Source organism: Dioszegia hungarica (genome assembly GCF_025882075.1).
Source record: "Dioszegia hungarica strain PDD-24b-2 chromosome Unknown MKK02contig_2, whole genome shotgun sequence".
NCBI classification, from domain to species: domain Eukaryota; kingdom Fungi; phylum Basidiomycota; class Tremellomycetes; order Tremellales; family Bulleribasidiaceae; genus Dioszegia; species Dioszegia hungarica.
Genome location: NW_026515766.1, coordinates 754505 through 780949, shown reverse-complemented (window position 1 = coordinate 780949; position 26445 = coordinate 754505). Strand labels below are relative to the sequence as shown.

Below are 26445 nucleotides of genomic sequence, written 5' to 3'. Positions count from 1 at the left end.
CATCCAGCTGAGTGTCAAAAGATGCGCGAACCAGAACTTAGTCTACATGATTGACCGCTAAACGGCCAACTTACAGTATACTGCTCGGATCTCACCTAGGTGTATTTTGGAGAACGTAGAGCCCAGGTGTGCAAATGGGAAGTATCGTAAGGAGTGATAAGAGCTGGATGATCTGGACTTACATTCGCCGAAGTTGAAGCAGCGACCAGTTTACATATCTAGCGTCTCTGGGTAGGTGTATGCGAAATATCACATAAGTTAACAAGAGATGAGATGTGAACGTTAATCTACACAGTGCGAGAGCCTCCTTCGGTGATCTCCGCTGTGTTGATACTCTGATCACCACATCACTCGACAACTAACTCTGTCGCAGACCCGTCTTAGTACAGGGGAAGCTAAGAGTGGAGCAGCAGATAGCACTTGTCGGAATTGACGGAGTGTCGGGATTCGTCGGATAACTTTGACTTGGCGTATCTTGACGGAACAGGCGGAAGACGGCCTGAAGGCTAGATGCCAAGGATGAAAAGTCGGGAAAGAGCGGGCAAGAGCGGGATCTAGCGGGACGACGCTGTTGTACTCCTTTCGTATATAGCTTGGCCGTGTTAGCTAGACTTGTAGCTTTCCTATCACTTCTTTCCCTCATCTCTTTGGATCTAGCTGAGCGTCAGTAGCAATCAGCGGTGGAGGTGATTGACATCCGGAAGCACTCACAGCTGTTATCGACATCAGGAACCACTCACGGCTGTTTTTGATGACGTATAGCCAGGTCGCAATAGTTGCAAAGATGTACAAAAGAGAAAGCTAGTAAAACTACGGTGAACTTGCACTCTATCTGCTGCTTCTCTATGACGTGTCTATATTATCGTAAGCGTATTAACTATGAGGCACATTCCTCATTCCGTCAGTATTTCCACGCTTGGGTCACGAGCAGAGAACAGAGTTTGTAGAGTCAATCCTGCAGTTCTCATAGCGTCGAGTCATCACGCTCACCTTGGAAACATGTACATGAGCGCGAATGTCCCTGAGCCAATCCGGAGGTTTTCCTCAGCAAATCGAGATGTTCCTCGCTCGGTCTCCTCTCAGAATGCCGCATGCCGTGTCATGCAGACTTGCATCTACTTCGCATCGTGTTCTAGCTGGCGGCTACAAGAGTGGCTATCACATACTTCCTGCCGGACCTTGCTGGCGTCTCGGTGACCGAAATGTTAAACTTGGGTGGACTGCTCTTTACGTCTGGTATGGGTGCTCTTCCGTCTCGGTTCACGTCTTCAGGTGTTCAGCTGAGCTATAATACCAGCAGTGAGTGCTTTTAATCTGGTAACTGATGAACAAAGGTGAAATCGTCGATAATGTGCTACAGTTTTAAGTTGGCCAGCTAGAGCTCATTATGCCCGGAAGCATTCCATATTCACGCCTAACTGAGCCATTACGGTTTGGCGCTGTTGGCTATCTGGAGCGACGCACCGTCTCGTCGGCGATTCTCAGCGCAGAAGAGCAATTCCATCCGTCACCGTCTCAACTTTGTTCCCCATCTTGTCGACCGACGTATGGTCAGATCGCAACAAACGCAAAGTTGTTCAGACAAGACAGCTAGTAGATAGAGCTACGGAGATTTTCTACGACGTGTCACATTTTCGTAAGCGTATCAAGTGTGAACACAGTCCTCATCCCGCACACCTGCACTTTTCAGTGAAGATTGGAAGCCGATAGGCGTTCGGAGCGATAAGAGTCGCCCAGCAGGTACCAACAAGCCGCTACGGCAGCAGGTACATCCGGCTATCCACTGGATTTCTGGGTGAAGACTACTGTTCTGTTACCTTGCCTATGTATATCTACAGCCGTCCTCACCGTCCTCTTCCGCATATGCTCATTGCTGCGAGCAGTGACGTCTCGCCGATGTATGTCTTGTTCCGATAATGCAACCTCCAGACCTCTCGAGGTCCTCCTTCCGCCTTACTTGCCCTGCTGCACTTCGTGACAGGAGTTTTTCCACTGAATCTATGTATAACACGTAGAGATTGTACTTGTCACGGAGTGGCTACAGGAAGACGGTAGGTTGCTCACCAGCTCCTGATATCCAACTGGAAATGTTACCCGCCCGACGCTCCGCCAATGTCGGCTTCTAAGGGTAACTACTGCTTGAATTTTGATATTCTTGTTGGGATCCGCTGAGTACCGGTGTCAGTCTAGGCGGGAGAGTGAGGAGTGTCTCGTGAATGGAGTCGAGGCTTGCTGTAGGGGGCTGTCTCTTTGTATGTTGTAGATTGGACTCACTTACATTAGATTTACTTATGTCTCGGCCTACTTAGCTCTCTTCAGTAAACACTTGTCTTCTGCTATATAGTTCGTCTTGTAGGCCTGGGGGAGGGGCTTGTCGCTTCTTCATCACAAGCTGAGCCTCCAGCTTGAAGCGAATGATCCTGCCACTTATTACACTCCATTCTCGACTTCGATATATGCCACCGTCTGTGAGACTGCTGTCCAATGAAAAGCCGTATCCTCACAATGGCACTGATCGTTTCATGCTGTGATGATGCCACGCGGTGGATGTTTCACGATGTGGCTGCTCGCCTGAATGAGCATGTGAAATCTCTGCGGATAGCCAATGCTGTGTGGCTGGAAGCTCAACACTATTTGAGCTCTGTCGCACGTAGCCAAAAAAGTTGACCCTCATCGGCCGCTGAATCCTGTCTGAGCCCTCAATTCACTTCTGCTTTGATTCGGTTTCGACGGACAAGATAAGGCATACGCCACATTGAGTGTGCATGCCGCTTGGTCGCTTAGTAGGACCTCAAGGGGTGGCAGAGAATCGGCCAAATTCTTCTGCATGTTTTCCAACTGATGCGCCTCGATTATCCGTCGCCATGTCTCGGCTCAGTCTGCTTTCTCCGTCGCGCATCGTCTCGATCTGCCTTATTCTCATGCACAAATGAGCGGGTCGGATGTCACGCCGACTGCGTCATTACTGCGAAGTATGGTGTCCTGCAAGACGACGGATCACTACGACGAATGTATTACACTTGAAAGAACAACATTCCCCGCATACGCAGGTTTTCAGACCCCAACAATGACCCCTAATCATCCGTCGGCGTTGCGATATTCTGGCGGAACCCATCTCAATTGCAAGAATGCAAAAATCTCCCGTTCCGTGGCGAGATTTATCTCCTCTCCCGTCGACGCCTTGATGAGGCCGGCACGAAACTTGTACCCTCTTGCCTCGGCATACCTCCTGTTGTCAGTTTGAGACAGCCCCCACACCCACCTAAAGTCGCGCTCAAACATCATACTACCGCTCCAACTCAGGACTCCGGCCGCATACCGCTCCCGAGGAGCCGAGATGAGATCGACTCGCCGGTGCTTGCGATCCTTCCCGGGTAATTTGAATATTACAAAGGCCTTGTCGAGGTTGTCAAAGTTATTTGCTGACGAATGTATAGGGGTGTTGGGCGAGCGGCGTGTTACGTCTGCGTCAGCTCAAGCGCGGGGATACGTACGAAGAACATGTGTGATGATGTTGAACGCGGACAGTCGAAGATAAAGATCGTGGAGAAGCCCTATATCTTGACCCTCGCCGGGAGGGCAAAAGACAATGTCCACGTCGTTGGATTCTGGTTTGCCTCGGCGATATCTGCTTGAGCTTTGCCAATGGCAGACTTACCCTCCTGTAATGGTATATTCGCAGCCCTCAAGAATGGCCGTAAGGTGTTCCATCACACAGGATACGATCGCTTGTACCTCGTCTCTTGGTATTCTGCGTCAGCGTTGTTTTTGTGAACTTACTTTGCATCCAGGTCCTCCTTGATTTGCATCCATTCCTCAACGATATCGACATGGGTCATACCGCCAGTCTTTCGCCGTCGGAGTTTCTCCTTCAATCGCACCTCTTCGCTTTCGTCCGAGATATTCATATAGTGGGCGCGGACGTCTGCTAGTGTTCGGCAGTGGTGAGTATCGTACAGATCCCGAGCGGTTGCGTGGCCGATGGTGTACACCGAGGCAAAATCTCGCAGAGCTGCGTAGCGTGGCGAAGCTAGGATCTCTTCGCTTTCTGCTATCCGGCCGGTGTTGAGATATTCGTCAATCTGCATCAGGGTTGTCAATACATAACTCACCCTCTGCTCCACCTTTTCGCCGACATCGACGAGCTTGCGAGCTTCTTTGCCGGATACAAGTCTGCGAGGCAGGGCTGATGAGCGAGATTTAGATTCGCTTACCTTTCAAGATCTATATTAGTTTTGCCGGAGGTGGACTTACGCTCATGCTCCTTCTATAGCTGAGGATGTTTGAATTCTTCTGTGCCAGTTCTTCAAACTCTCGGTCTTCAAAGATGGGCTTGATGGCGTCGATCTCATCAGCTCTTTCGATTAACAACTCACAATATCCTGGTTGACACATTTGAGAGGGCTCGCGCGGTGTATGCACAGTTTTGGTATCTCCTCCAGGTCGATGTCTTTGGGGAAGGGAGCGAGATCTGGGAGATCACCCACGCGACCGCCTTCTGACCCATACTCGAAGACGCTCGGGTTCCCCTTGCGGCGCTTCCGCGGTGTGTCCTCGTCGGAATCCGAATCGACAAAGACGGGCTGCTGCAGCTTTGGTGGTTGTACGACCAGATAGTCTGTATAAGAGGGCAGTGACGGGGCAAAGTCCTTGACCAGTGCCTCTAAAGCGATTTGATAGACTGCGCGGATGTAATCCGTTGATACGATCCTCTTGATATTCTAATCAGCTAGGCGGCTGGGCGACTTACTATATACTCCCTTGACAGGATCCTCTCAATACGCATCCTCCCTTTCAGAGCGGTGACCACGTATCGCCCCGACTCGACCGAGACGCACCTCCCGCCGAGCTCTTCGATCCACGAGTAGACATTGCTCAGTTCCCCATCGAGCTTGGCGGGGATGACATGGAACGAGAGTTGAGCAAACAGCGGAAAGAGCCTGCTTGATTGTGCGTGGTGAAGGGCGATCGAGGACGAGGATGCGGAGGGGAGAGCATCGAGAGTGGGGCGAGTTGGCATTGTGAGGTAGAAAGTGAATGCCAACTCCACATTCCGCGGCCGATCTCTGGGAATACCCGCGGCGTGCCGTAACTCATAACTTTGCAGCATTTCGACAGCCATGCATGCTGTTCTTACTTTACATATGCATCATGTCAGGGCGAGCGCTCTTCGGAATAGCATACGCTAGGTCGATACCCCGGAGACCTTTGCAGACATCTGCTAGATCATGTGGAAGCTCTCGAGGAATGTCTCGAAGCGCACCGGTAGCCGATTCCAGCCGAGTCTCGTCCTCTTCTTCGGCCGGTCAGCCGCAGCAGACGGAAGTAGATGAGTCTGAGTCCACCGAGCGGCCTCATTACGGATACAAGGATGTATCCGCTGGGGCAGAGCGGGGCCGGGCTGAAGCAACAGCCGAGGTGGGTCGTGTGGCCGCAATTCAGACACAGCTGATGGCGGAGCCTTCCAGACCGCAACTGCCGGGCTCTATCAAAAAGCTCAATCGATTACTAGGAAGGCAGAAGCTGGGGGAAATACCTGAGCACGAGCTGAAAGAGCAATTTGTCAGAGGTGCGTCTCCCATCTGTTCCGAGAGCCAAACTGATCGACCAGGGTCTGGTCCCGGCGGTCAAGCCATCAACAAGACCTCCTCGTCTGTCTCTCTCATCCATCTACCCACTGGGGTGCGGGTCCAGGCGCAACCGACACGATCGAGAGAAGCGAATCGCAAAGCGGCGCGGCGCATCCTGGCCGAAAAGCTGGATCTCATGATTGCGGTGGGGTCATGGAGTCGAGAAGGACAGGCGAAGCCGGACAGTGTCGTCGCTGGAGATGGGTCGCCATTATCCTCGGCTAAATCAGAGGCAGAGACGAGCGTGCCCAGCAGGAAGGAGTCGAGGAGAGCAGAGGAAGTGGCAATGGCGGAGCAGTGGTCCAGACAGGAGATCCTGTGGGAAAAGGAGCGGCGAAGAAAGGCGAATCGTGCCAAGAAGAGTAAGCGGAAGAAGAGGGACGGAGAGGCGGATGAGGATGACGCTTGATCATTTATACATGACGATTATGACGTTTCGAGGTTGATTTGCTTTCCAAACTTGGCATACCTAGCCATCAGCCATGCTCCACACGTGAACTCACAATAAGACTTTCAGCTCCTTCATACCCCGCTCACACTCTCCCGCTTTACCTTCCAGCGTTTGTATCTCCCCGTCATACTTTTTGAGATCTCTCCGCAACTGCCTCTTGGCTTCACTCAATCCGAGATGGAAGAATGCCTCTCCCATCTTGTAAAGCACCTTGGCATCATCGTACGCTAACTCCAGCTCCGTCTCGAGGTCGTCATAGTATTCCTTCTCCTCCTGTCCGTTTCAGCGAGTGACTGGGGGGCTGAGTTACCTGTTTGCCCTTGAGCTGGTCCTGAATGTCCGAGAGTCTGTTGTTGAGCTTGGAGAAGGTGTTGATCCGCTGTTGGTCCTCTTCGACATCAGTACAGGCCCAGATAGGATTCGGGAACATTACCCCATGCTACCTCGATCCCGTCGTCTCCCTCGTCCTCTGGTGGAAGCTGCAATGTCAGATTGTGAAGTGTATCATGTCCATGACACCACTCACCAGACTCATATCAAGGGCATAGAAAGTCTTGTAAGTCAGATAGACGATGCGACAACCGGTCGAGACAGCTGTCGAGACGCGAGGAATGAGCGCACGGATCCATGATACCGAGCCATTTGAAAAGCCACGTCAGCTGTTGCGGATGACGTTTGCCTAAAGTCAAAATCAAGCATGCATGCGCAACGCGCCGAGGCTCGAGCTCGCGCACGCGTCCAACGTCCAACTCACGCACAGGTAAGGTATCTGTCGCATAAGGCTCATCTACACATCAACACTATACATATACATCCTGGCAGACATGTCCCGTATACCCCTCCCAACATCTCAATCATTCCACAGACCGGACTCCCCATCATCCACCATGAATTCTCCGGCGACAGACACCAGGAAGAAGACGAGCAAGAAGGACGAGGTGAGTGATGGCTTTGATATGCTGTGCATGCTTCCCCCTCCTTGTCATCCTGCACCTGTTGTCCTACTCTTTTATCTACCCGCTTTCGAGATAGGAGTTCAGACTCGGGTCGCGACCTCTTCTTGCCGCGGCACCCCCAAAAGCGATAGCCGGGCTATCTCACAATTTCCATCTTTTTCGTCTTTACTTGCTCGTCTCGCACCTGAGTTGATCCGAACTCCCTGCACATCGGCACTTCCAATACCCATCTCCTTTTCGACGTGACCCCAATACGGCTGCGGGCCAAAGGACGCGCAAACAAGCCCTACTTCCATTACAGCATCCGAATTCCCTTTGTTTACTTCCTCTTCTACCTCTCTACCTCTTTCCTCAGACTCGGCTTATACCCGCGAGAACGACGCTCAAACGATGTCTTCCCTTATGCCACCTCCCTCCACTATCCCCTCGTCAAAATCAACCAACGATATCGCCCAAACAACCACCCAAATCCCGCTACCGACCCCTCCCCAATCGGTCCGCGTCCCCTCACCCATCCTCCTCCCCTCGCTGACTATTCCTGGCCTTCCGCTTTCTCGATCCTCCTCCTCCTCGGACACGCGCAAATCCGTACAATTTCCCTTTCCCTCCCACGCGACCGTACCGGACCTTTCTTCCGCTTCCAACGAGCCCCTCGACGATGCGACTCGACCTCGGTATCACTCGTCTCTGTCGCGCACGTCCGTCCGGCCCGAACCTAAACCTGCCAAATCGTCTTTTACGGGCAAACTACAGTCGCTACGCAAGAAGATCGAGTCGGAGCTGTCGCGCAAGCGCACCGGCACCGGTCGCCAAGCTGCTCCCTCGCAGCAGATGGGCATGGCAGGAAAGACGAGCAAGAAGGCGCAAAAGGGGACGGTAGCGGGGCTCAAGCCGAGCCCGGCGTTGACTGTGCCCGAGGCCATGTCGGTTGCGGACGCGAGTCAGCTGTGCGCTGCCAAGCGGACAGACTGTGTTTTGGTCGTGGACGAGGAGGAGGGATTGAGTGGTATCTTTACCGCCAAGGATTTGGCTTTCAGGGTGGGTTCAACTCTTGCAAAGCTTACTCTAGGTCACTGCCGAAGGTCTCGACCCGCGCATTACGACCGTCGCTCAAATCATGACCAAGAACCCCATGGTCACCCGGGACACAACGAGCGCGACCGAGGCGCTCCAACTCATGGTCTCCAAGCACTTTAGGCATCTGGTGAGTCACTTAGTAGACGTAGCTGACTTTAGCCCGTTTGCAACGAAGATGGCGACGTGGTCGGTCTCCTCGACATTACCAAAGTGTTCCACGAGGCGCTCGCCAAGGTCGAGAGAGGCTCCAGCGCTACATCTCAGCTCTCCGCTGCACTGGCCGGAGTTCAATCCGAACTCGGTCCCGGTATGGCGTCCAACCCTCAAGCAGCCGCAATGCTTGCCTATGTTGATGCTCTTCGGGACAAGATGGCTCAGCCCGACTTGACCTCTGTGCTCGACACCAGCCTTCCCCCTCCCACCGTCTCCCCGCGTACCTCTGTCCGGGAGGCCGCCAAGTTGATGAAGGACCGCCGCACGACCGCGGTCTGCGTCATGGAGGGCACCACTGGCGGGTCGACCATTGCCGGCGTCAGCGGGGGATACCCCAAGATTGCCGGTATCTTTACGTCCAAGGATATTGTCTTGCGGGTCATTGCTGCTGGTCTGGATGCAGGGAGGTGCAGCGTGGTCCGAGTGATGACACCACACCCGGATACCGCCGAGCCGACCATGGTGGTCCAGGATGCCCTCAAGAAGATGCACAGTGAGTATGCTCGTGGCAACGCTGATGACAGATGGTCACTACCTCAATTTGCCCGTGGTACACCCGGATGGCAAGCTCATGGGCATTGTCGATGTCCTGAAGCTCACCTACGCCACCCTTGAACAGGTATGTCACTCAAAAATTTCGCTGACGCCAGATCGATAATATGAGCGAGGAAAAGTCCGACTCGTCAGGCCCGATGTGGGGCAAATTCTTTGACGCCCTCAACACGGCTCAAGACGACGACACGGCGTCTGTCATTTCCCAGTCGGAACGGCCCGACACCCCCTCTCGGCCCAGCTTTCACAATCGCGGCCTCTCTAGCATCACGTCGCCAGTCTCGGAGCTCCAGCCGAACGACTCGGCCTCTGCCATCGACGAGGAGGCATCGGACGTCGGCGGAAAGGGGGCGGCGGAAAGCAGCGTGGCTCCTCCCAATCTCCCCGTCGACGACGGGACATATGTCTTCAAATTCCGTACCCCTTCCGGTCGGACGCATCGCTTCCAGGCTCGGTACGACTCGTTTGACCTGCTACGTGATATCGTGGCGGGCAAACTCGTCTCGGACCCCTTCTTCTCTGCACCCACTGCCGTCGAGGGCCAGGTCATTCATCTCCCCGACCCATCCTCCTTTACGCTTTCCTACACGGACGACGAGGGCGATCTCGTCACCATGACTGCCGATGGCGATATCGCTGACGCGGTCCGGATCGCCCGAGGCCAGCGCTCCGACCGGGTCGTCCTGCTCATTGACGGCGGCAAGGTGTGGGATGACTTTGCACGGGATATAGGTGGGGAGCCGGCGGTCAAGGATTTGAAGGAAAAGGAGACGGTGGTCAAGGGCGTCGAGGTCGAGGAGGAGCGGATGGTGGCCGAGGAGGCGGACCCCGCGAAGGAGGCGACGTTTGGCAAGAAGGGGGTCGTGCACGCGCAGGCCAACCTCGCCAGGGAGGAGTTGATTGGGGGTGTGTTGCCAAAGGAGATGATGCTTCCGGCAGCGGTTGGGTTTTTGGGTGTGGTTATTTTGGGGGTGTTTATCGCGACTAGGGCGAGTAAGTGAGGCGATGTAGATGAGGGATGTATATTAGTTTACGGACTTGTGGGTGCTGGGGTTCGCCCTCGTCGTGCGTCGAGTAGATATAAAAATAGACGCCTGAGTCGTGTCGGCCTTGCCCTTTCGCCAGGACTGTTACAGGCGTGTATCGGGCCATAAAGTCGTTCACTACCTAGAGGAGCGGATGGGAAGACACTTTTGCTTCCCGGAGACAATGTGATTGTTGGCTTCTCAAACAATGTTATGGCGTGCACTCATCATCCCTCACTCAAACTGCATTCTCGGCCTCAGTTAGAGGTCAAGCACTTCGATCTTGGTATGAAGCTCATCACCTTGAAAGTTCACCAGAGAACACTACCAATGAGATCGTGAGCGTGTCAAGCTTGTCGCAGTCAGCACTGTCAACGCTTCAACAGGAGTTTGATCCTGTGGATGACATGTTGTACAATCTACCGTGAACGCCAAGGTGGCAGCATGCTCAGTATTGACGACGCTCCTGCTCTCTGCCCGGAAGTGGGTGATGACGGTGTGATTGAGCTATGCAAGTGTCAACGAAGTTCCACCTTGAAGCGACTCCACTTACGTAGAGTAATGTCTCCTCTCGACACGATTCATCTTCTTCGCTGTCTTTGCATTATTCCGCGTGTTCTGGCCTCGCACAGGAAGACCCAGCGCATGCCTGTGTGTCAGTAAGGGCTCCCCAAGCGAGAATTGAACTTACCGTCTCCCCCGATATGTCCCGACCTGTCTCAGATGGGCGATATCACCCTGCACCTTTCTCCTGAGGTCCGTTTCAATCAAGAGCCCATCCAGCGGATCCGCCATCCGGGTCGAGCTCGGTCCTGCACCCGGCGTTGACAATGGCGTATCGGCTGGTCTAGACGATGTGGATGGCGAAGAGAGGAAGGAGGAGAGGGAAGTGATTTGAGGCTCGGTGAGGTCCTGCACGCGGGTCGCGAGGGGTATTGAGAGGCGGGCAAGGAGGTTTGCCGATGTTGGATGCGAGATGCCATAAAAGGCTGTCAAGGCGATCTGGACATCAGTACTTTCAACGTGAGCTACTTACTCGCAGGGGCTTGTGGTCTGGGAGATGGCGGCCTAGGAGATGCATGATGTGGGTAGAGGTATAGATTGATGTAAAGTGGACATGAAATCTCAGTCATGGTGGCCGACTTTGATTTGGCCGGATTTACTCATTTTCTCCTGGATCCTAGAGTGACCAGCAGCTAATTCAGCCATTTCCTCAATCTGCCCTATACATTGACCATCATGTCGGCGGGCATAAAGAAGGCCTTCACCACACCCAAAGCTCGCCCAGCTGGGAACCTAGCGCCTGCTTTTCAAATCATCAGGCAGCTCCTCGCCGAAAAACCACGCACATTTCAGCAAATCCTCCAAGATGGGGTTGCCATGACGGGCACAGCCGAGGCGGGGCCATCCACTCCGGTCGCTCCACCTACACCGGTAAAGAGCAAAAAGGGCAAGGTGGTCAAGGGCAAGAAGGCGGAAGTGGCGGTGAATGCAGTCCCAGCGGGGCATCCGTTTGTCTCTGCTAGGTACGTTCGAGTCTAAATCAAGAGCTGATGGTAGCTTTCTCAAGAGCCGGGTGCTGCCTGTCCTCGCATCACAAGACCTCATCATCAAATCCTCCAAAGCTACCCCCGTCACCCCCGCCGGCACATTCGCCTGGTCCCTCGCACCATCCACACCGTCCGAAACTTCTACATGGGACACCGAGGCTCATTGGGATCGCCTGCTCTCCCCGGGATACGGCGAGTCGCCAGGGTCCGTTGCCCTGGCGTACAAGACTCATCAGGCGGAGGTGAAGCGTTTAAAGCGGCTGGCGGCTCAGGACGATCCTGCAAATCGTGCAGCGAGGCGGACGGAACGAGAGGTTTGGGCGTGGGAGGGAAGAGCAGAAGGATTGACAACGGAGCTGGAGCGGAGACATTTGAATGTTAGAAAGGCAAGAGGAAGGCCGGAGAAGGAGCGTGCGAGGTTAGGCGGTTTTGGCTTGAGGGGTCAGACGGATGTGGAGGCAGTAGTGCGGTAAGAGATGCGACGTTTGGAGGCCAAGGTATTCGGATACATGCTCTACTTTCTGACATCGTCAGCGAGGCCGTCCCAGACCCAGTGAGCAGACGCGGACCTATGATTCTCTACTTTGTCCTACACCGAGATCAAATGCGGACAACAAGCGAGAGGTCTGGGCCGCGCCCACTATCTTCAATCTGTGCACTAATTCTACAAACTGCGGGTCAGCAGGGTCCATTCTCAAGAAATGGACAAACCTCATTACCCCGATCAACCTAAACTCTGTACCGCCGCCGGGATCGGATGTCTTTTTGAGCAGCTCGCAAGTGAGGACATGACGTCCAACCGGAAGGCCTTCTCTGATCGTTGCAAACCGGCCGATATTTCTAACGTCAGCTTATTCGGATTACCACTTACGCATCGCCATTATCCCACCACCCCTCCACTTCAACGCTTCTATCCCTCTCATTGTCCACCCAGCACTCGATATTCCCCAGACCAAATGTCTTGGATTTGAGTGCGTACACCTTGACCACCCCGAGACCTGTTTCGAGTTCAAATTTTGCCCAGCTCCCGGGCTCGCGCGCGACGAGATAGGGTTTGTCGGTAAAGTCGGGATGGACCCAATGTGTCCAGCCCTCTGTTGAGGTGGGGGTGAGGTTGTAGGCGGGGTCGGTGGTCCGGGTGGAGAGGCAGACGGGATGGAAAGGTGGTACGACATTGTCAAGGGAGGGATTCCACCCGTCAAGAACTTTTTGGCGGGGCAGAATACCGAACTCATAGGGACTGTTGAAGACGCCGGGCATGAGCTGACCAGCGGGGTTGCGGTCTGAAGGGTCTAGACGCCAAGAGCGAGATCGTTCCGCCCAGCTGGCTTGTAACGGGCGCAGTCGGGCATCCTGCTCTGACGCTGAAGACTGGTCGGCATCTGGCGTTTCCGGATCGGGGATGGCGTGCGGTGCCATGAGGGGAGAGTGAATGGAGTGGCGGGCTGGCTTGCTTGGCACGCTAAAGTTGGGATCAGACAGCATGTCGCATGCAACGTCCTGGATGAAGGCCGCAACGAGCATACCGAGGTCTCGATGTCCGCGAGAGTTGATGTGGCGAGTGTCTGGTGTTCCCCAGTAGCTGCCATCAGCAGGGCCAAGGGGGTACGCACTCTTGGGCAAAGTATGGCCGGATGAGCTCGGGATACCGGCCGAAATGATTGGCGAGGGGGTGTCTTTGACTGTTGTTAGCAGGAGCTGAGGCGTTGCTCACTTTATCACAGCCACATCTGCGGTCAGCGAGGCGGGCGACAAGGCTCACCGTAAAACTGGGCCACGGGCAGATGCATCCTACCCCCACCACCGCCCATTCCGCCGTTACTGAACGCCAAGGCCTCGACGAGCATGACTGCCGGCTGCCGGTCCATCTCTAGCAGTCCCCGAAGGAGATTCTCCATATTCTCGACGTGCTCGGGGATTGCTTCATCGTTGACGCCTAGTTCAACGAGAACCAAGTCGGACTCGCGGGAGATGTGCAGTGGAAAGCAAAAGGAAAAGTAGTCTGAGCCGACCGCTGCGATGTCAGCGAAGGAACTAGGTGGACTTACCTGGCGCTGCGCCGTTCGTATGTATGACCTCGACATCCTCGCCGACAAACTCCCGAAGCCATTCATAAAACTTCCAGAACCAGACTTCGTTGTCCCAAACGTGGTGGCCTTTGGTGACCGTCATCAGCGAGGCATGACAAGGGACCTACTGCTCCCGCCTAAAGCGCCGATGTTGAGAGTCTCTCCTCTCATGGCTTTGAGTAGTAGCTGCTGGACCTTGAAGTGGGACCCTGGCATCAGCAAGCTTCATCAGACAGACCCACCTTCATACCCTCTGCTCAGACGCAGATTTGCCCGCCCATATTCTCTCGTGAATGTGTTCTGTGCAGCGCACACCTTTCTCATACGAGCCACCCGTCGCTTGACATCGACGTCGCTCGCCGCCAGATCATCGGGAGCGACGCCTGGGCTTTGGGCGGATGGGAGGAACGATAGTCCGCCAGGAGACCGGTAAGCGAGATGGAGGAGAAGCAGGGCTGTCCCAGCGGCTAGAAGTGTACCGAGGGTGACTGCACGTCGAGATGATACCGTCATCGTTGCTCTGCAGGATTGAGTACTTTATCTACACATTATGGTATAACGAGGAATAATCTTAATGCGCGCTGAAGCTCGAGGTCTGCCGGTAGGTCCGTGCGCCAAACGGAGATGAAACACGGGCCAAAAGATGAAACTGCAAATGCGGCGTACGCTATGAGGATATGAGGACAGCAACGCTCATCGAGGAATTCAGCACATTTGTGGCGACAGGGACCGCAGTATCAAGAGTGGGGGTCGACCTGGGACACAGTCTTAGGGGCTCAAGATCTCCGCCCCGTGAGAGCCATTTCGACAGGGGGTAACAAGCGTAGGCAGGTTGAGGCATGTGGGGTTGTGGGTTACCGGTTGATGCAGAACCCGGAGAGGACAAGATGAAGCACAGCAAGAATTGCGAAGGCGCTACTCTCTCTGCATGTAAGACACAACCGACGATAGGCATTCAATAGCAGCAAACAAGCTAATCCGCCACCTTTTGACTCGGGTCCACTCCAAACAACTCTCGCAGATCCTCAAACTTTCCCTTCTTCTTGGTTTGCACAATCTCTTTTGACGTCTTTTCGAATGCGGTCGCGACTAGGTCGTCCTTTCGCCGTTCTGCGTGAGCTAGAGCGTGCGGATTACTTACGGATGTCAAGGACTTTGGATTCGATCGTATTCTCGGCGATGAGCTGGAAGACTCGGACATCTTTCTTTTGGCCCAGCTTTGGTCAGCTCGGTCAAGGTCAAACTTACCCGGTGCACTCGGTCAATTGCCTGTTTTTCGATTGCGGATTGCCACCAGGGGTCGCAATGGGGTGAGCTATGCAAGTCACGAGCTTACCAGAAAGACGTTGGAAGCTGCGGTCAAGTTCAAACCGACAGCCCCGGACTTGAGCGAAATCAGCATGACTTGAGGATTAGACTCGTCGTCCGTGGCGTCGCGGGGACGCTGAAAGTTGTCGATGACTTGTTGACGCTGGGTCAGCTCGATATATGTGGGCCTACCTTTCGTTGAGGCATGCTGCCGTCGAATCGGCAACAAGCTACGCCCGCTTCTTCAAGTGCGGCTTCGACGTGATTTAGGAAGCCGGTGAATTGGCTAAACACCAAGGACTTTTCGGTCAAATGGAACGACGTGAGGTATTTGCAGAGCTCGTCAATCTTGGCCGATTTGATAGGTTTGACCTCCTGAGCGGGTTCGATGTAGTCAGACTCGTCTGGGGGGAGCGCAAACAGCGATCCAAGCGTGATGAAGTGCCTGCAGATCGGACACGTTGAGGCTTTGACCAACCACGCGGATAAGCAGCCGATACAGCCGGGATGGCCACAATCGGTGATCCGAGCTTCGTCTCGGGCCATGGTGTCGGAGCAGATCTGCCGTCAGCGGGGTCGGGACTAGACTTACCGCGCATTCTTCCGCGTCCGCTAAAGCGACCTTGAGCTTGTTGATGATCTCTTGGCGTTGCTCCTCGGGAATGGACATGGCCGAGACGGCTTCCCCTTGCGCTGGGGTCGGGTTTCGCATCTCGTCCAGGAAGGACTGCGGTACGAGATCTTTGCTGAGGCAGAGTTGTCGGACTACATTAGCGGGGACAGTCAAGGGCTTACGTCTGGTGATCATAGCTAGAACACTGCCGCGTCCCTGTTGTCAGCGACGATAGATTTCAGCTCACCTCTCCGGTTCGAAGCGTATTGTTGAATCTGGACCGGGAGACGTCGCTGATCTCGTCATACAACGCCCTGGTCTCCTCGTCGAGGGGGATGATGCACTCGAAGAAGTCAATCGGAGGCAACTCGACCAGCTTTTCTCCCCGAGCGTTTCGACTGTCCTTGTTTCGGCGAAGCAGGCTCTGGCCGACAATGGCTTGGAGGGTGTTGGCGGCCATGGGATCGCCGGCTTTGAGCGGGCGGAGGAGGATGGATTTGAAAAAGTTCGCCTACATCAGCAGCGTAGGGGATGCACTCACTTGGTCGAGGGGCTTGCAGACTTGGATGCAGGTGAGGAGCGAGCCGAGATCCGCGGGGGAGTTGACAATTGGTGTGCCTGATGTTAGCGGGTTTAGCGGGGAACTCACCAGTGCAGATCCAGCGACGAGCCGCTTTGAGTCCTGCGTACGCCTGGGTCACTGTTGTCAGCGATGCTCCAGGCAGAAACGTACTATGTGACTTTGGATTTTTCAAGACGTGACCCTCGTCGGCGACGATCCTCCTCCATTGCACGGTTGACAATATCTTGGACGCGGTCTTCTGCTTCTTTTTGCCTTTTTGCGAGGACTTGTTGTCGTCGTCCGAGTCGTAATACTGCTTGGAGCGGTCGACCTTGCCAGTGATGTCGGTAGCGACGGTCTGATACGTTGTGAGGACCACATCGTACTTGGCAAGCTTGGCTGCGGTGATGCCTTTGGTCGCGCCGTGGTAGGTGTAGACGCTCAAGTTGCCGCTGACGACGTGGTCCTTGATTTGCTTCTCCCAATTGCCGAGCACAGACAGCGGACACACTGTTGTCAGCTGAATCTAGGCAAGACGTACCGATGAGGGTTGCATTCGCTTCGCCTGCTGCGAGTGGCTCGGATTTGGTGGCAAGGGTTAGTGCGAGAGTGGTCAGGGTTTTGCCTATCGTCAGCTTTGTCCCGGAGTAACTCACCTAGACCCATTCCATCGGCAATGATACCGCCCCGGCCCAAAACTGGAGTCTCTGTTTGAGGAGACTGGGTAGCCATGTTGAACCAATGCTCCCTACCGCCTTGGGCGCGTCTAGACCAGAATTGCACGGGTGGTTCGCCCACCGCAGGGAGCTTGGGGTTCTCGCGCTCAATCATCCACTACGCGTTAGTGGAGAAGACCTGTAGCTCACCTGGAGGGCTTGCGACTGGTGAGGCAACAGATTGACGTGAAGATTGCCTTTGGCGAGTCCGGGCGGGTCGGGATGGAGGGGAAGCCCCATCACGTCCATGTCCTTGACGAGTGCGTCCTGCCATTAGCAACGTCGCTGAAGCGCTCACCATAATACCATGCGACTGATCATCATTCTTGACCTTGCTCAATCCGTCCATGAGTCGTTTAAGTTCTTGCGCCTTTTCCAGCTCGGCGCGACTGGGGCCGGCGCCGGGTGGGGGTCGGATATTCCCCTGCGAAGGGGCGACAATGGGCTGAGTAGCCACCGGAATGACTGCGGGGATAGGAGGAGGACGATTGAAGGCGCTCCCAAACGCGCGGGTCAACTCGGGGTCGAGCACCTCACGGAGGCTGGGCTTGGCGTAAATGTTGATGTCGATAGGCAATACAAAGCGCTTGGCCATGTCGAGGTTCTGGCCAATCATCCGCCCTTCAACGATGAGGAGTCCGTCGTCCATCATTCCGGCGAGCTTGAGAGCGACTCCGCGAGGAATATGTCCGACCTGCAGGCTCGCACCGTTTACCACCTGGCGTCAGCTGAGCTGACGGACAACTCACCTGAATGGCATTCTTGTCGTATTGGTTGGTCGGCTCGCGTCGGAGCATGACGTACTCGCCGCGCCCGACGAGGCCACGATAGTACTGGATACCCACGACATCAGAGCGGATTGTCCCGTAGAGCTGGGATCAACTCTGACCGTGTCCATGTCGGGGAAGCAGCCCCCCGTCCCAGCTGGAGAGGCTGGAGACAGTAACCAGGTCGGGAAACCCTGGCTCACCTCGTCCAATTCTACCTCATTGCCCCGTCGTTGATCTGCCTCTTCCTCTTCGGCTTCTAGGTCCGCGGACTGTTCGCGGCGGGCTTGGGTCGCTGATGGCAGGGGTGGGGCTGCTCGCTTGGTACCCATGATTGAGGTAGATGCGGTGAGGAATGAGGAGAAGAGATGGGAATTTCGACCGTTTCAGCTCGAGCACTTGGACGCGTCACACGTCGGGCATGTCATGTCATATAGCAATTCTTGACCTTTTGCCCATCATGCCTACAGTCGCCTACATATGGTCTCCAACCTTACAAAAAGCCGCAGACGCGCTGCCTGCGAATCTCAACCGATCATCACTGGTCCATGGGTTAGCCCAATCGCTGGACTTGCTCCAGGTGGGCGTCGCAGAGCCGCTGCGAGCGGTGCTCCTCCCGCCCGACCCGAGCTTAGCAACGGCCGAAGAGCTGAAGCGGTATCATAGTCCGGCCTATGTAGGTGGGTTTAGAGATGACGCCGCTCATGTAGACTACCTTCTAGGGTCGGAAGGCAGCGACGCCTCTGATTCCAGCGATGGACCACCGCCCACAAAGAGGCTCAGATCAGAAAAGCACGGCTTTGAACATGTAAGTCTCCCCACGCCAGAGCTGATGCAGGATTGCCCCGCGTTCCCACTCTTACACGAATACTCGCTCCAAGTCGCAGCGGCCACGCTTACAGCTTGCCGGTTACTTGCTCGCGGCCAAGCCGATATCACCATCAACTGGGACGGCGGGAGGCATCACGCCCTGCGGAGTCGCGCGAGCGGGTTCTGCTATGTTGCCGATATCGTCCTGGGCATCATGCTCCTTACCAGAGAGGGTAAGGCGGGGCCAGAAATACCCAGAATAAGACCTCTTCGACCCCGAGTACTATACCTCGATTTTGACCTACACTATGGCGACGGCGTTGCGCTAGCGTTTCATTCGCCAACATCACAGCTCAAAGCCAAACCTCCCCAGGTTCTGACACTGTCGGTACATCATTCAGCGCCGGCTTTCTTTCCGCCCCCATCCCCTCTATCGCTCCTCCCCTCCGCAACGACCACCAGTCCATTCACCTTGTCTATCCCTCTGCTCGCATACCCCTCTCGCGCGACCTACGCTGCCATCTTTCCCTCGGTCGAGCGCATCTACCAAGCCTACAAACCAGACTACGTGGTGCTTCAGCTCGGGGCCGACGGGCTTCCTGGCGACCCTATTGGGCAATGGGGTAACTGGTCGACCCATGGCGAGGGGAGCATGCTGTGGGTAGCGGAGAAAGTAAAAGGCTGGGGCGTGCCGCTGTGCGTGCTCGGAGGTGGCGGCTACAAGAACGCAGATACGGCTAGAGCCTGGGCAGGAGTCACCGCTGCAATGGTGAGTCTGTCGCGATCAAGCTGATGCAGGTGGGAAGAGATATCGGCGATGACGTCCCGCATCATGAGCATTTCGCTGAATACGCCCCAAGCTTTACTCTGGGTGTTGAAGAAGGTGAGCCTCACGCTAATAAGCTGACCTTAGGCAAGGTCAAGGATGAGAATACGACAGAATATATCACCGCGATCAACGAGCGGTTCAAGGCATTGTCAGATCGAATTGCGACAATTGTCAATGCATAAGCGCTCTACTCAGCGTGCTTCTTGACCTGCTCCTCACACCAATCCCACATCCTGACCACATTCGCCTCTGCAAGGACGTCGGGACGGGGCCGGCCGATCCGCTGGAAAGGCACAATGTACCCCCCGGCTAGCTTTTTGGCCTGTGCGGTGGGCATGGATGCCAGCCATAGCTGGTTTCCAGCGCCGACATCGGGGTGCCGCGTGAGCACCGGCTGACGTGAGCTACATACTACGCAAACTTACGTAGAGGAAGGGCAAGTGCTTGGTGATGAAGCCTGTCACGCTAAGGTGGCCAGACAGATTGGTAGCGACCATACCTAATCAGCTAAATCGACTTAAAACTCACCTGGATGCATTGAAAAGCATAAGAGCTCGCCCTGACCGGTCCGCCTAGACGATAGTGTCGAGCCAGGACCGTATACTGCGTGGAGATAGCGGGCGAGGGCGATGTCGCCCCATTTGGCTTGACCATACTCGGCCCATTTGGCGACCTCGTACCGCCCTTTGACGGGGTTTTTGGGGTCATTCGGGTCGGCCGGGTCGCGCACGACGCTTCGGTAGTCAACGCCGCCTCGAGGGGCAGCGGCGTGGCCGGCAGAGGAGAGGAGGAGGACCCGTGCAGACGACGACAGGAGGACGGGGAGGAGATGGTGGATTAGCGCTTGATGGCCGAGGACGTTGGTGCCGAATTGCAGGGTGTATTCCTGAGCGGTGTACAGTCCTTCAGATCTGACATTAGCGACGTTTGGCATTCACTTACGTCGCCATGATCCCCGCGTTACACATCAAGACGTCGAGCTTCTTTTCTTTCCTGCCATTAGCAATGTCAATGCTGGACTCACCGATTAAACTCGTCTGCTGCCCGCTTGACACTCTTCAGATCCGACAGGTCAAGCTGTAGAAAGACTAGCTCGCCAGTCACCTTGCCTGTCTTGCCCTTCCACCGGTGAGACTTGATGAATGCGATCGCATCATTCGCTTTTGCCTCGCTTCGACAGGCGAGGTAGACTTTAGCTCCGGCCTCATACAGGGCCCATGCTGAGGCGAAGCCGGTCCCGCTGTTGGCGCCGGTGATGAGAATGACCTAGAGATCAGCATAGCTCAGCTCAGACTAACCTTGCCGGACTGATCGGTAATCTCGTCGACGGACCACCGGGGCTGCACCCAGAAGATGAGAGGGAAGCCTGAATAGATCGCAAGGTTCCAAAGGTGGGCGACGTATATCCCGAAGCTAGCTATCGTAGCTTGAATGCTGGTAACGATACTGGACATACTGTAAGGATATGAAGTGCAATGAGAACGCTCTGTATTCATGCAGATGCTTACAGCTCGTAGTTGTGGATGGCATGGACTTTGCACGATGACATCATCGTGGATTGCACCGTCTATACCGAGCTCCGGCGCCCGGTCAGTTGTGGATGGCATGGACTTTGCACGATGACATCATCGTGGATTGCACCGTCTATACCGAGCTCCGGCGCCCGGTCAGTTGTGGATGGCATGGACTTTGCACGATGACATCATCGTGGATTGCACCGTCTATACCGAGCTCCGGCGCCCGGTCAGTTGTGGATGGCATGGACTTTGCACGATGACATCATCGTGGATTGCACCGTCTATACCGAGCTCCGGCGCCCGGTCGTTGGACGGCGTTCATACTTTCGCATCGTCCATCACAAAATCTATATCCTGCACTCGACACAAAGCTAGCGGAAGAGATCATGATCACAAGAGGAGCACGCCCGCGTATATCAGAAGCTGCATCGGCGACAGCTGGAGCGGCATTGACGCAATTACCGCCGCCAACCACCCCTCGGAAACGTCAGCGCAGCGGCGCCGACGGTGGTCCCGTTAGCGACCCGCCCGGTGGCGTACAGGGAGATGCCAAGCCCAAGACGACACCACGCAAGAAGCGCGCCCCAGCTCAACCCGCTGGCACTCCTCCCCCCACCCGGACGCTTGTCCCTCTTCATACCGCCCCGGCACTGCTCCCACCCGTCCTGCCCTTCTCATTACCCACTGCTATAGCCCATCTCTCTTCTCACGATCCCCGCTTCGGCACCCTCTACACGCATATCCCCCCGAAACCCTTCTCAACGCTCGAGGCGGTCGACCCGTTCCGAACCCTAGTCACCAGCATCATTGGCCAGCAAGTGAGCTGGCTCGCGGCGCGGGCAATTACGAAGCGCTTCAGGATGATTTGGGGTCATGAGACGGAGGATGGATTTCCCACTCCTCTCGAAGTCAGCAAAGGCAAGGTCGAGGACTATCGAGCGGCGGGATTCAGCCAGAGGAAAGCCGAGTACGGTAGGTTCCTATCATTCCCCGCTGATCTCAGTGATCGCTATAGCGGAACACTTTGTTTCCGGCCAAATATCCACCGAGCTACTCAAAGACGGGACAGACGAAGAGATTGCACAAGCGTTGATCACTGTGCGCGGCATCGGACAGGTACGCCTCTCTAAGCCATAGCTAACGACAGTGGACGGTCGACATGTTTCTCATGTTCTCGCTTCGCCGGCCAGACGTCCTCCCTGTCGGCGACCTCGGCGTCCAAAAGGGACTATTGCGATGGGCGCTCACCGCACATGACGCTCTCCCCGAGAGCAAGAAGAAGACTGGCAAAAAGGCCGACGCCGTCCGAGCCAAATACAAAAAGGAGGCGAAGACGGAGATTCGCACCCCGCCTCCGGAGGATCGGCCACAAGCACCTCCGACCCCTTACACACCCGGTACCGACGCAAGTACGATCGCGGCGCTTCGCACGCCAGCATCCCGCCAAATCACACACCTACCGCCGACTCCGGTCACCCCTGGGATGCCAACCGAGGAGGTGCTCGTCAAAGTCGAGGAAACGCTCGAGGTTCCCGCACTCCCGGCGCCGACACCAGAGGAGTTGATGAGACCGCTCGTGACCCACGCGCAGTGGGATGCCTTCAGAGCGGCGCCATTAGAAGAGGGGCTGAGCGTGGAGGTCTTGAAAGCCAGGCTAGCAGGGAAGAAGGTCAAGTGAGTACTTTAACGTCCATAGCTGATTCTAGGGGCGGAGCATACCTCACGCCTAAGGAGATGGAAGTATTGACCGAAGGATGGCGACCCTACAGGAGCATAGGGGTGTATTATATGTGGCCCGCTGGCGAGGAGTTCTAGGCGATAGATGTAGCATTCCTCCATGTGCCACTTTGCGGAAATAGGCGGAATTACGAAAGTTGGCTGGTCGCATTGCTTTTGTTCACTCCTTTGCTATACTTGATACTAGTCCATACATCTCTAGCTGCAGACGACCTGCACATCAAGAACCACTAGATATCGACACCAAAGCCACACCAAAATGGCAGACCCAGCATTCTACGAAGCCGAGGAGGATGACCTCCTCTCCTCCCTCGCCGCGCCGCAATACGGCCAGCCCGAGGCCGCATCTTACGAAGACGAATACAAGCGGATGCAGGTGCTCGAGCAGCACGCGTACGCGCAGCACGGCGAGCAAGCGCAGGGAGACGGGGAGCTCGGCGTACAATTAGAGATGGTCCCGGAGGATGTCAAGAGGGTGGGTTAACCTCTGGGCTGGTCTTCTTGTGATGGAGGGAGCGCCCTTTGGCTGACCAACAGTTCCTGATCCTGTTCCACCAGGCCATCCTCGAAAACGACATTGTCACCATCACCACGATGTACGAATCCGGCTGGAACAAGCTCACGCAAGCGCACTATGCGCAGAGCGAGTGGCCCGAGGCCGAGGTCATTGCTCCTTTGGTCCAAAATGGTCAGTCCAATCACTTCCGAGCTGACATCAGACCAAGTCTTCCTCACCCTGTACCGCGAGCTGTACTTCCGGCACGTCTACGCCCGCCTCCAGCCCACCATTGACGACCGATTCCAATCTTACGAAAACATCTGCGAGCTGTTCAACTACCTCCTAAGTGAGTTCCGTGATCTGCGAGGCTGATAGTAGACTCGGAAGGCCCTGTCCCCCTCGACCTCCCCATCCAGTGGCTCTGGGACATGCTGGACGAGTTCGTCTACCAATTCCAGTCCTTTGCTCAATGGCGATCCAACCCCAAAAACAAGTCGGAAGAGGAGCTTGACTTGCTGGCAGAGGCCCAGCAGATCTGGTCCTCCTACTCGGTCCTGAACGTTCTCTACAGTTTGGTACAAAAGAGCGGAATCAACGAGCAACTGAAGGCGGAGCGGGAGGGCAAATCAGTGGAGGAAGTAGCGTAAGTCCTCGCCTGAACACAGCTAACATCAAGAGAGCTCGCCGGCGAGTACGGATCAAAACCCCTCTACCGCAACCTCGGCTACTTTTCTCTCATCTGCCTGCTGCGTGTTCACGTCCTTCTTGGCGACCCCACCCGTAAGTCCTCTCCAAACCCAACTGACAGCAGTCGCATTGCAATCCATGGAGAATGTCGAACTCTCTGGCGGCTCCTTCCTCACCCGCATCACCGCTTGCCACGTCACCACCTACTACCACGTCGGCTGCGCCTACATGGCCCTCAGCCGCTGGACAGATGCTATCCGGATATTCGTCTCGGTCCTGATCTTCTTCCTGCGGATGAAGCAGTACCACACCCGGAGTTATCAATACGGCTCGGTAGGTTTTGCAAAGAACGAGCTAACGGCAGATTGCCAAGCAGTGCGAGCGAATGTATGGCCTCCTGGCTATATGCACCTCTCTTGCACCCGGTCCCACGGACGAGAGCATCATGCACATCGTCAAGGAACACTATGCCGACCAAATCGCCGAAATGCACCGAGGGTGAGTTTACACTATTCTTCGCTGACCTCAGCGACGCCCTCAGCACCTATAAAGACCTCTTCCTCTCTGCCTGCCCCAAATACCTCTCCGTTAACCCACCCCCCTACGAGGACAGCGCCCTCCTCGAGGCCTACGCGGCCAACCCACCCCAAGACGCCACCGCCCGCATGGTGGAGCTCTTCCTTGCCGACGTGGTCGCTGTCAAGGGAGTCCAATCCGTCCGGAACCTGCTCAAGCTGTACACCAGCATCGACGCTGGCAAGCTCTCGGCGTTTATCGGGGAAGAAGCAGGCGAGGAGGAGGTTCTCCAGCAATTAATGGCCCTCAAGGCGGCGAGCCGGAGCTACCAGGGCAAGAATGGCGGAAGCTTGCTCGACGGCGAGCGGATCAGCATCAACAACCTGGACTTTACCATTGACGGAGTGAGTACTGTAGTGTGCCCGCTAACGTTAGGCCATGGTCCACGTAGAAGAAACCATCACCAACCGCCGCCTCGCGGGCTTCTTTATCCGAAACACCGAGCACGCCCAGCGTGTCTTCAACACTATCCGCGCAGCACCATTACCGACAACAGGTCAGCCACCTGCTGAGCGTGCGCCACGCCGTGACCAGCCGGGCCAGGGACAGGGTTCAAGAGCAAAGCCAAACGGGGATGGAAAGCCAGCGGCGTGGCAGGGGAAGAACAGGGTCCGAGCGTAGCATGCATCCGATGGAAGCTTAACAGGGCTCGTGCGTAGCTTCGGCAGATGTCCTGGAGGCGGTCCACTTACCATTCGTCTCTACTCGCTTGTCCTTCTAACCAGCTTGACTTGACATGGCCACCCTCCCCACCATGCCCTTGGGCGCGATGACCTACTCCAACCTCTTGCGTCGAACGCTCAGCGGCGAGATCGTTCTGCGAATCCACCATTCCCTCTCCACCTCACCTCTGGTCATGACCGGCAACCCCTCGACCTCCGGCTTTACCGCCCCGCAAGCAGCTTTCGACGGCATGGCCCCTGCCGCTTACCGCATCGCTACACGCGGTTTCGACGGGACCTTCATGGCAACACCGGCAGCACGCCAACAAGCGGTCGAGCATGTGCTGGATCGTCGCGGACTCCCGCCCCCAGGCCTCGATCAGGATATCGAAATGATGACCGCCTCGCCCTTCATATCCGTCACGGCCGATCTGGACTGGGCGCTTTATTGGATCGCGCGGCAACTGACCGGAACGACCACACCCGAAATCCACCTCGCCGTGATTCGCGTCCCGAACGCAGAAGTGATGCTCAACCCTTTCCCAGACTCTCCCATGGCTGCGGTCGTCGGCATGAGCGAGCGGGAAAAAGTAGCCTACTGGTCGGCAAGGGGCAAGGCGGAAGAGAGAAAAGAGTGGTTCTTTTACGGCCGAATCTTTGATGATTCCATCCTCGGTGATATCGTCTTTACCCCAAAGGTGAGTCACTACCAGTGCTTGCTAACGTAGACACTTCCGTTCGCCCTCCCTCGTAAATTCTGGAAGCTGGTGTACGAAGCAGGCAGCGGTCGAGAGGGTTGGAGCGATCGGCTCAGGTGGAACCCGATGGATGATCCCTGGAAGGAAGCGGCGCGGATGCTAAACGAGAATCGGACCAGCCTAGCTACCGCTTGGGCATCACACCCTGTCGACACGTAAGTGGGACACTGGCAATGCTTATTTCCAGGAAGCAGATCCACCTCTGGCCATCACCCCCTAGGGGACCTCGCTACCCTCGAGGTCGTCCAAACGGAATACATCTCCCCACCTTCCACCTGCCCCCGCGTCCAAACACATTACCTTTGCACCGCGGGAGCGCGCATCGTCGTGGAGCTATACCCAACCGCCCTCGCCCTATTTCGCATTGCCCGCCGCCCCTCCCAGCTTCACACCGAGGGTATCAGCAACACTGCGAGCAGCGGCGCTTCGTACAGCAAACTCTTCGGCAGAATCTAGTCCCCGTCCACCCGCCACACCCGATGCCCCCGTTCCCACCGAGGCTTGGGCTTCCTTCACGGCCTCCGCCGTCGGCCCACCCTTCCGTCCCGCCAAAACCCACCGCCAAGCCCAACCCCAATGTTCACCAAGGCCATCGCTCCATCTCCCACCCACGCGTTCAGAAGGCACAACGACCCACTGTGCCGGAAGATCTCATGGGTCCCGAGGACTTTGAAAAGTCCTCTCTGGCGAAAGCCGAGGCCATGCTGGTAAGTCATATGATGTCCGAGCTGACTTCAGATCAACCTCCGCATTTAGATCGACTCTTGTAGCCATGTATCTGACTCTACCTGACGCACTGACATTCACCGCTTCTCTCGCCTCAGGTCTGTGCTAAAAATGACGCTTCCAACGCTTGGTCCGCGCGTGCCATCACACCTTAA

The 26445-nt window shown here is 55.7% G+C and overlaps 13 protein-coding genes across 13 annotated transcripts; 7 read left to right on the top strand and 6 right to left on the bottom strand.

Moving 5' to 3' along the window:
* Nucleotides 1-287: 287 nt before the first annotated feature.
* On the bottom strand, nt 288-1093 carry MKK02DRAFT_29446 (uncharacterized protein; the record flags this gene model as incomplete). The annotated part of the gene is made up of 5 exons (XM_053087823.1): nt 288-322; nt 364-657; nt 712-713; nt 741-843; nt 991-1093. 5 exons carry the CDS (start codon nt 1091-1093, stop codon nt 288-290), a joined length of 537 nt encoding a protein of 178 aa, XP_052949144.1.
* Nucleotides 1094-3078: 1985 nt separating this feature from the next.
* MKK02DRAFT_19470 (uncharacterized protein) lies at nt 3079-5020 on the bottom strand (the record flags this gene model as incomplete). The annotated part of the gene is made up of 9 exons (XM_053086101.1): nt 3079-3229; nt 3263-3464; nt 3495-3628; nt 3659-3742; nt 3781-4082; nt 4113-4186; nt 4251-4347; nt 4377-4721; nt 4751-5020. 9 exons carry the CDS (start codon nt 5018-5020, stop codon nt 3079-3081), a joined length of 1659 nt encoding a protein of 552 aa, XP_052949143.1.
* Nucleotides 5021-5451: 431 nt separating this feature from the next.
* On the top strand, nt 5452-6039 carry MKK02DRAFT_18715 (RF-1 domain-containing protein; the record flags this gene model as incomplete). Its single annotated transcript, XM_053085998.1, has 2 exons — nt 5452-5569; nt 5612-6039. The coding sequence occupies 2 exons, from the start codon at nt 5452-5454 to the stop codon at nt 6037-6039; spliced, it is 546 nt and encodes a 181-aa protein (XP_052949142.1).
* A 90-nt stretch (nt 6040-6129) lies between these two features.
* Nucleotides 6130-6616, bottom strand: MKK02DRAFT_39665 (Prefoldin beta-like protein; the record flags this gene model as incomplete). The annotated part of the gene is made up of 4 exons (XM_053090717.1): nt 6130-6354; nt 6392-6471; nt 6515-6560; nt 6608-6616. 4 exons carry the CDS (start codon nt 6614-6616, stop codon nt 6130-6132), a joined length of 360 nt encoding a protein of 119 aa, XP_052949141.1.
* Nucleotides 6617-6905: 289 nt separating this feature from the next.
* On the top strand, nt 6906-9880 carry MKK02DRAFT_35015 (uncharacterized protein; the record flags this gene model as incomplete). Its single annotated transcript, XM_053089058.1, has 6 exons — nt 6906-7019; nt 7791-8075; nt 8107-8241; nt 8274-8820; nt 8852-8946; nt 8978-9880. The coding sequence occupies 6 exons, from the start codon at nt 6906-6908 to the stop codon at nt 9878-9880; spliced, it is 2079 nt and encodes a 692-aa protein (XP_052949140.1).
* A 573-nt stretch (nt 9881-10453) lies between these two features.
* Nucleotides 10454-10985, bottom strand: MKK02DRAFT_19505 (30s ribosomal protein s13; the record flags this gene model as incomplete). Its single annotated transcript, XM_053086102.1, has 3 exons — nt 10454-10553; nt 10596-10906; nt 10941-10985. 3 exons carry the CDS (start codon nt 10983-10985, stop codon nt 10454-10456), a joined length of 456 nt encoding a protein of 151 aa, XP_052949139.1.
* A 158-nt stretch (nt 10986-11143) lies between these two features.
* Nucleotides 11144-11927, top strand: MKK02DRAFT_39662 (uncharacterized protein; the record flags this gene model as incomplete). The annotated part of the gene is made up of 2 exons (XM_053090716.1): nt 11144-11430; nt 11465-11927. 2 exons carry the CDS (start codon nt 11144-11146, stop codon nt 11925-11927), a joined length of 750 nt encoding a protein of 249 aa, XP_052949138.1.
* A 191-nt stretch (nt 11928-12118) lies between these two features.
* On the bottom strand, nt 12119-14036 carry MKK02DRAFT_29439 (uncharacterized protein; the record flags this gene model as incomplete). Its single annotated transcript, XM_053087822.1, has 9 exons — nt 12119-12125; nt 12166-12267; nt 12326-13036; nt 13068-13136; nt 13169-13184; nt 13217-13468; nt 13503-13610; nt 13652-13732; nt 13766-14036. 9 exons carry the CDS (start codon nt 14034-14036, stop codon nt 12119-12121), a joined length of 1617 nt encoding a protein of 538 aa, XP_052949137.1.
* A 460-nt stretch (nt 14037-14496) lies between these two features.
* On the bottom strand, nt 14497-17821 carry MKK02DRAFT_39660 (uncharacterized protein; the record flags this gene model as incomplete). Its single annotated transcript, XM_053090715.1, has 16 exons — nt 14497-14633; nt 14665-14740; nt 14860-14994; nt 15024-15392; nt 15424-15596; nt 15627-15660; nt 15692-15955; nt 15986-16062; nt 16094-16144; nt 16178-16516; nt 16548-16631; nt 16663-16840; nt 16873-16989; nt 17021-17440; nt 17472-17594; nt 17693-17821. 16 exons carry the CDS (start codon nt 17819-17821, stop codon nt 14497-14499), a joined length of 2706 nt encoding a protein of 901 aa, XP_052949136.1.
* Nucleotides 17822-17949: 128 nt separating this feature from the next.
* On the top strand, nt 17950-19310 carry MKK02DRAFT_39659 (histone deacetylase 8; the record flags this gene model as incomplete). The annotated part of the gene is made up of 5 exons (XM_053090714.1): nt 17950-18169; nt 18212-18297; nt 18328-19068; nt 19098-19182; nt 19213-19310. 5 exons carry the CDS (start codon nt 17950-17952, stop codon nt 19308-19310), a joined length of 1230 nt encoding a protein of 409 aa, XP_052949135.1.
* Nucleotides 19311-19975: 665 nt separating this feature from the next.
* Nucleotides 19976-22460, top strand: MKK02DRAFT_35013 (DNA-3-methyladenine glycosidase; the record flags this gene model as incomplete). The annotated part of the gene is made up of 5 exons (XM_053089057.1): nt 19976-19987; nt 21137-21617; nt 21649-21761; nt 21793-22319; nt 22352-22460. The coding sequence occupies 5 exons, from the start codon at nt 19976-19978 to the stop codon at nt 22458-22460; spliced, it is 1242 nt and encodes a 413-aa protein (XP_052949134.1).
* A 181-nt stretch (nt 22461-22641) lies between these two features.
* On the top strand, nt 22642-24765 carry MKK02DRAFT_19457 (RNA polymerase I-associated factor PAF67-domain-containing protein; the record flags this gene model as incomplete). The annotated part of the gene is made up of 9 exons (XM_053086098.1): nt 22642-22857; nt 22920-23070; nt 23102-23227; nt 23260-23524; nt 23558-23661; nt 23693-23901; nt 23933-24066; nt 24098-24488; nt 24520-24765. 9 exons carry the CDS (start codon nt 22642-22644, stop codon nt 24763-24765), a joined length of 1842 nt encoding a protein of 613 aa, XP_052949133.1.
* A 133-nt stretch (nt 24766-24898) lies between these two features.
* Nucleotides 24899-26320, top strand: MKK02DRAFT_39655 (uncharacterized protein; the record flags this gene model as incomplete). The annotated part of the gene is made up of 4 exons (XM_053090713.1): nt 24899-25504; nt 25535-25719; nt 25752-26271; nt 26303-26320. The coding sequence occupies 4 exons, from the start codon at nt 24899-24901 to the stop codon at nt 26318-26320; spliced, it is 1329 nt and encodes a 442-aa protein (XP_052949132.1).
* Between the last annotated feature and the right edge of the window lie 125 nt (nt 26321-26445).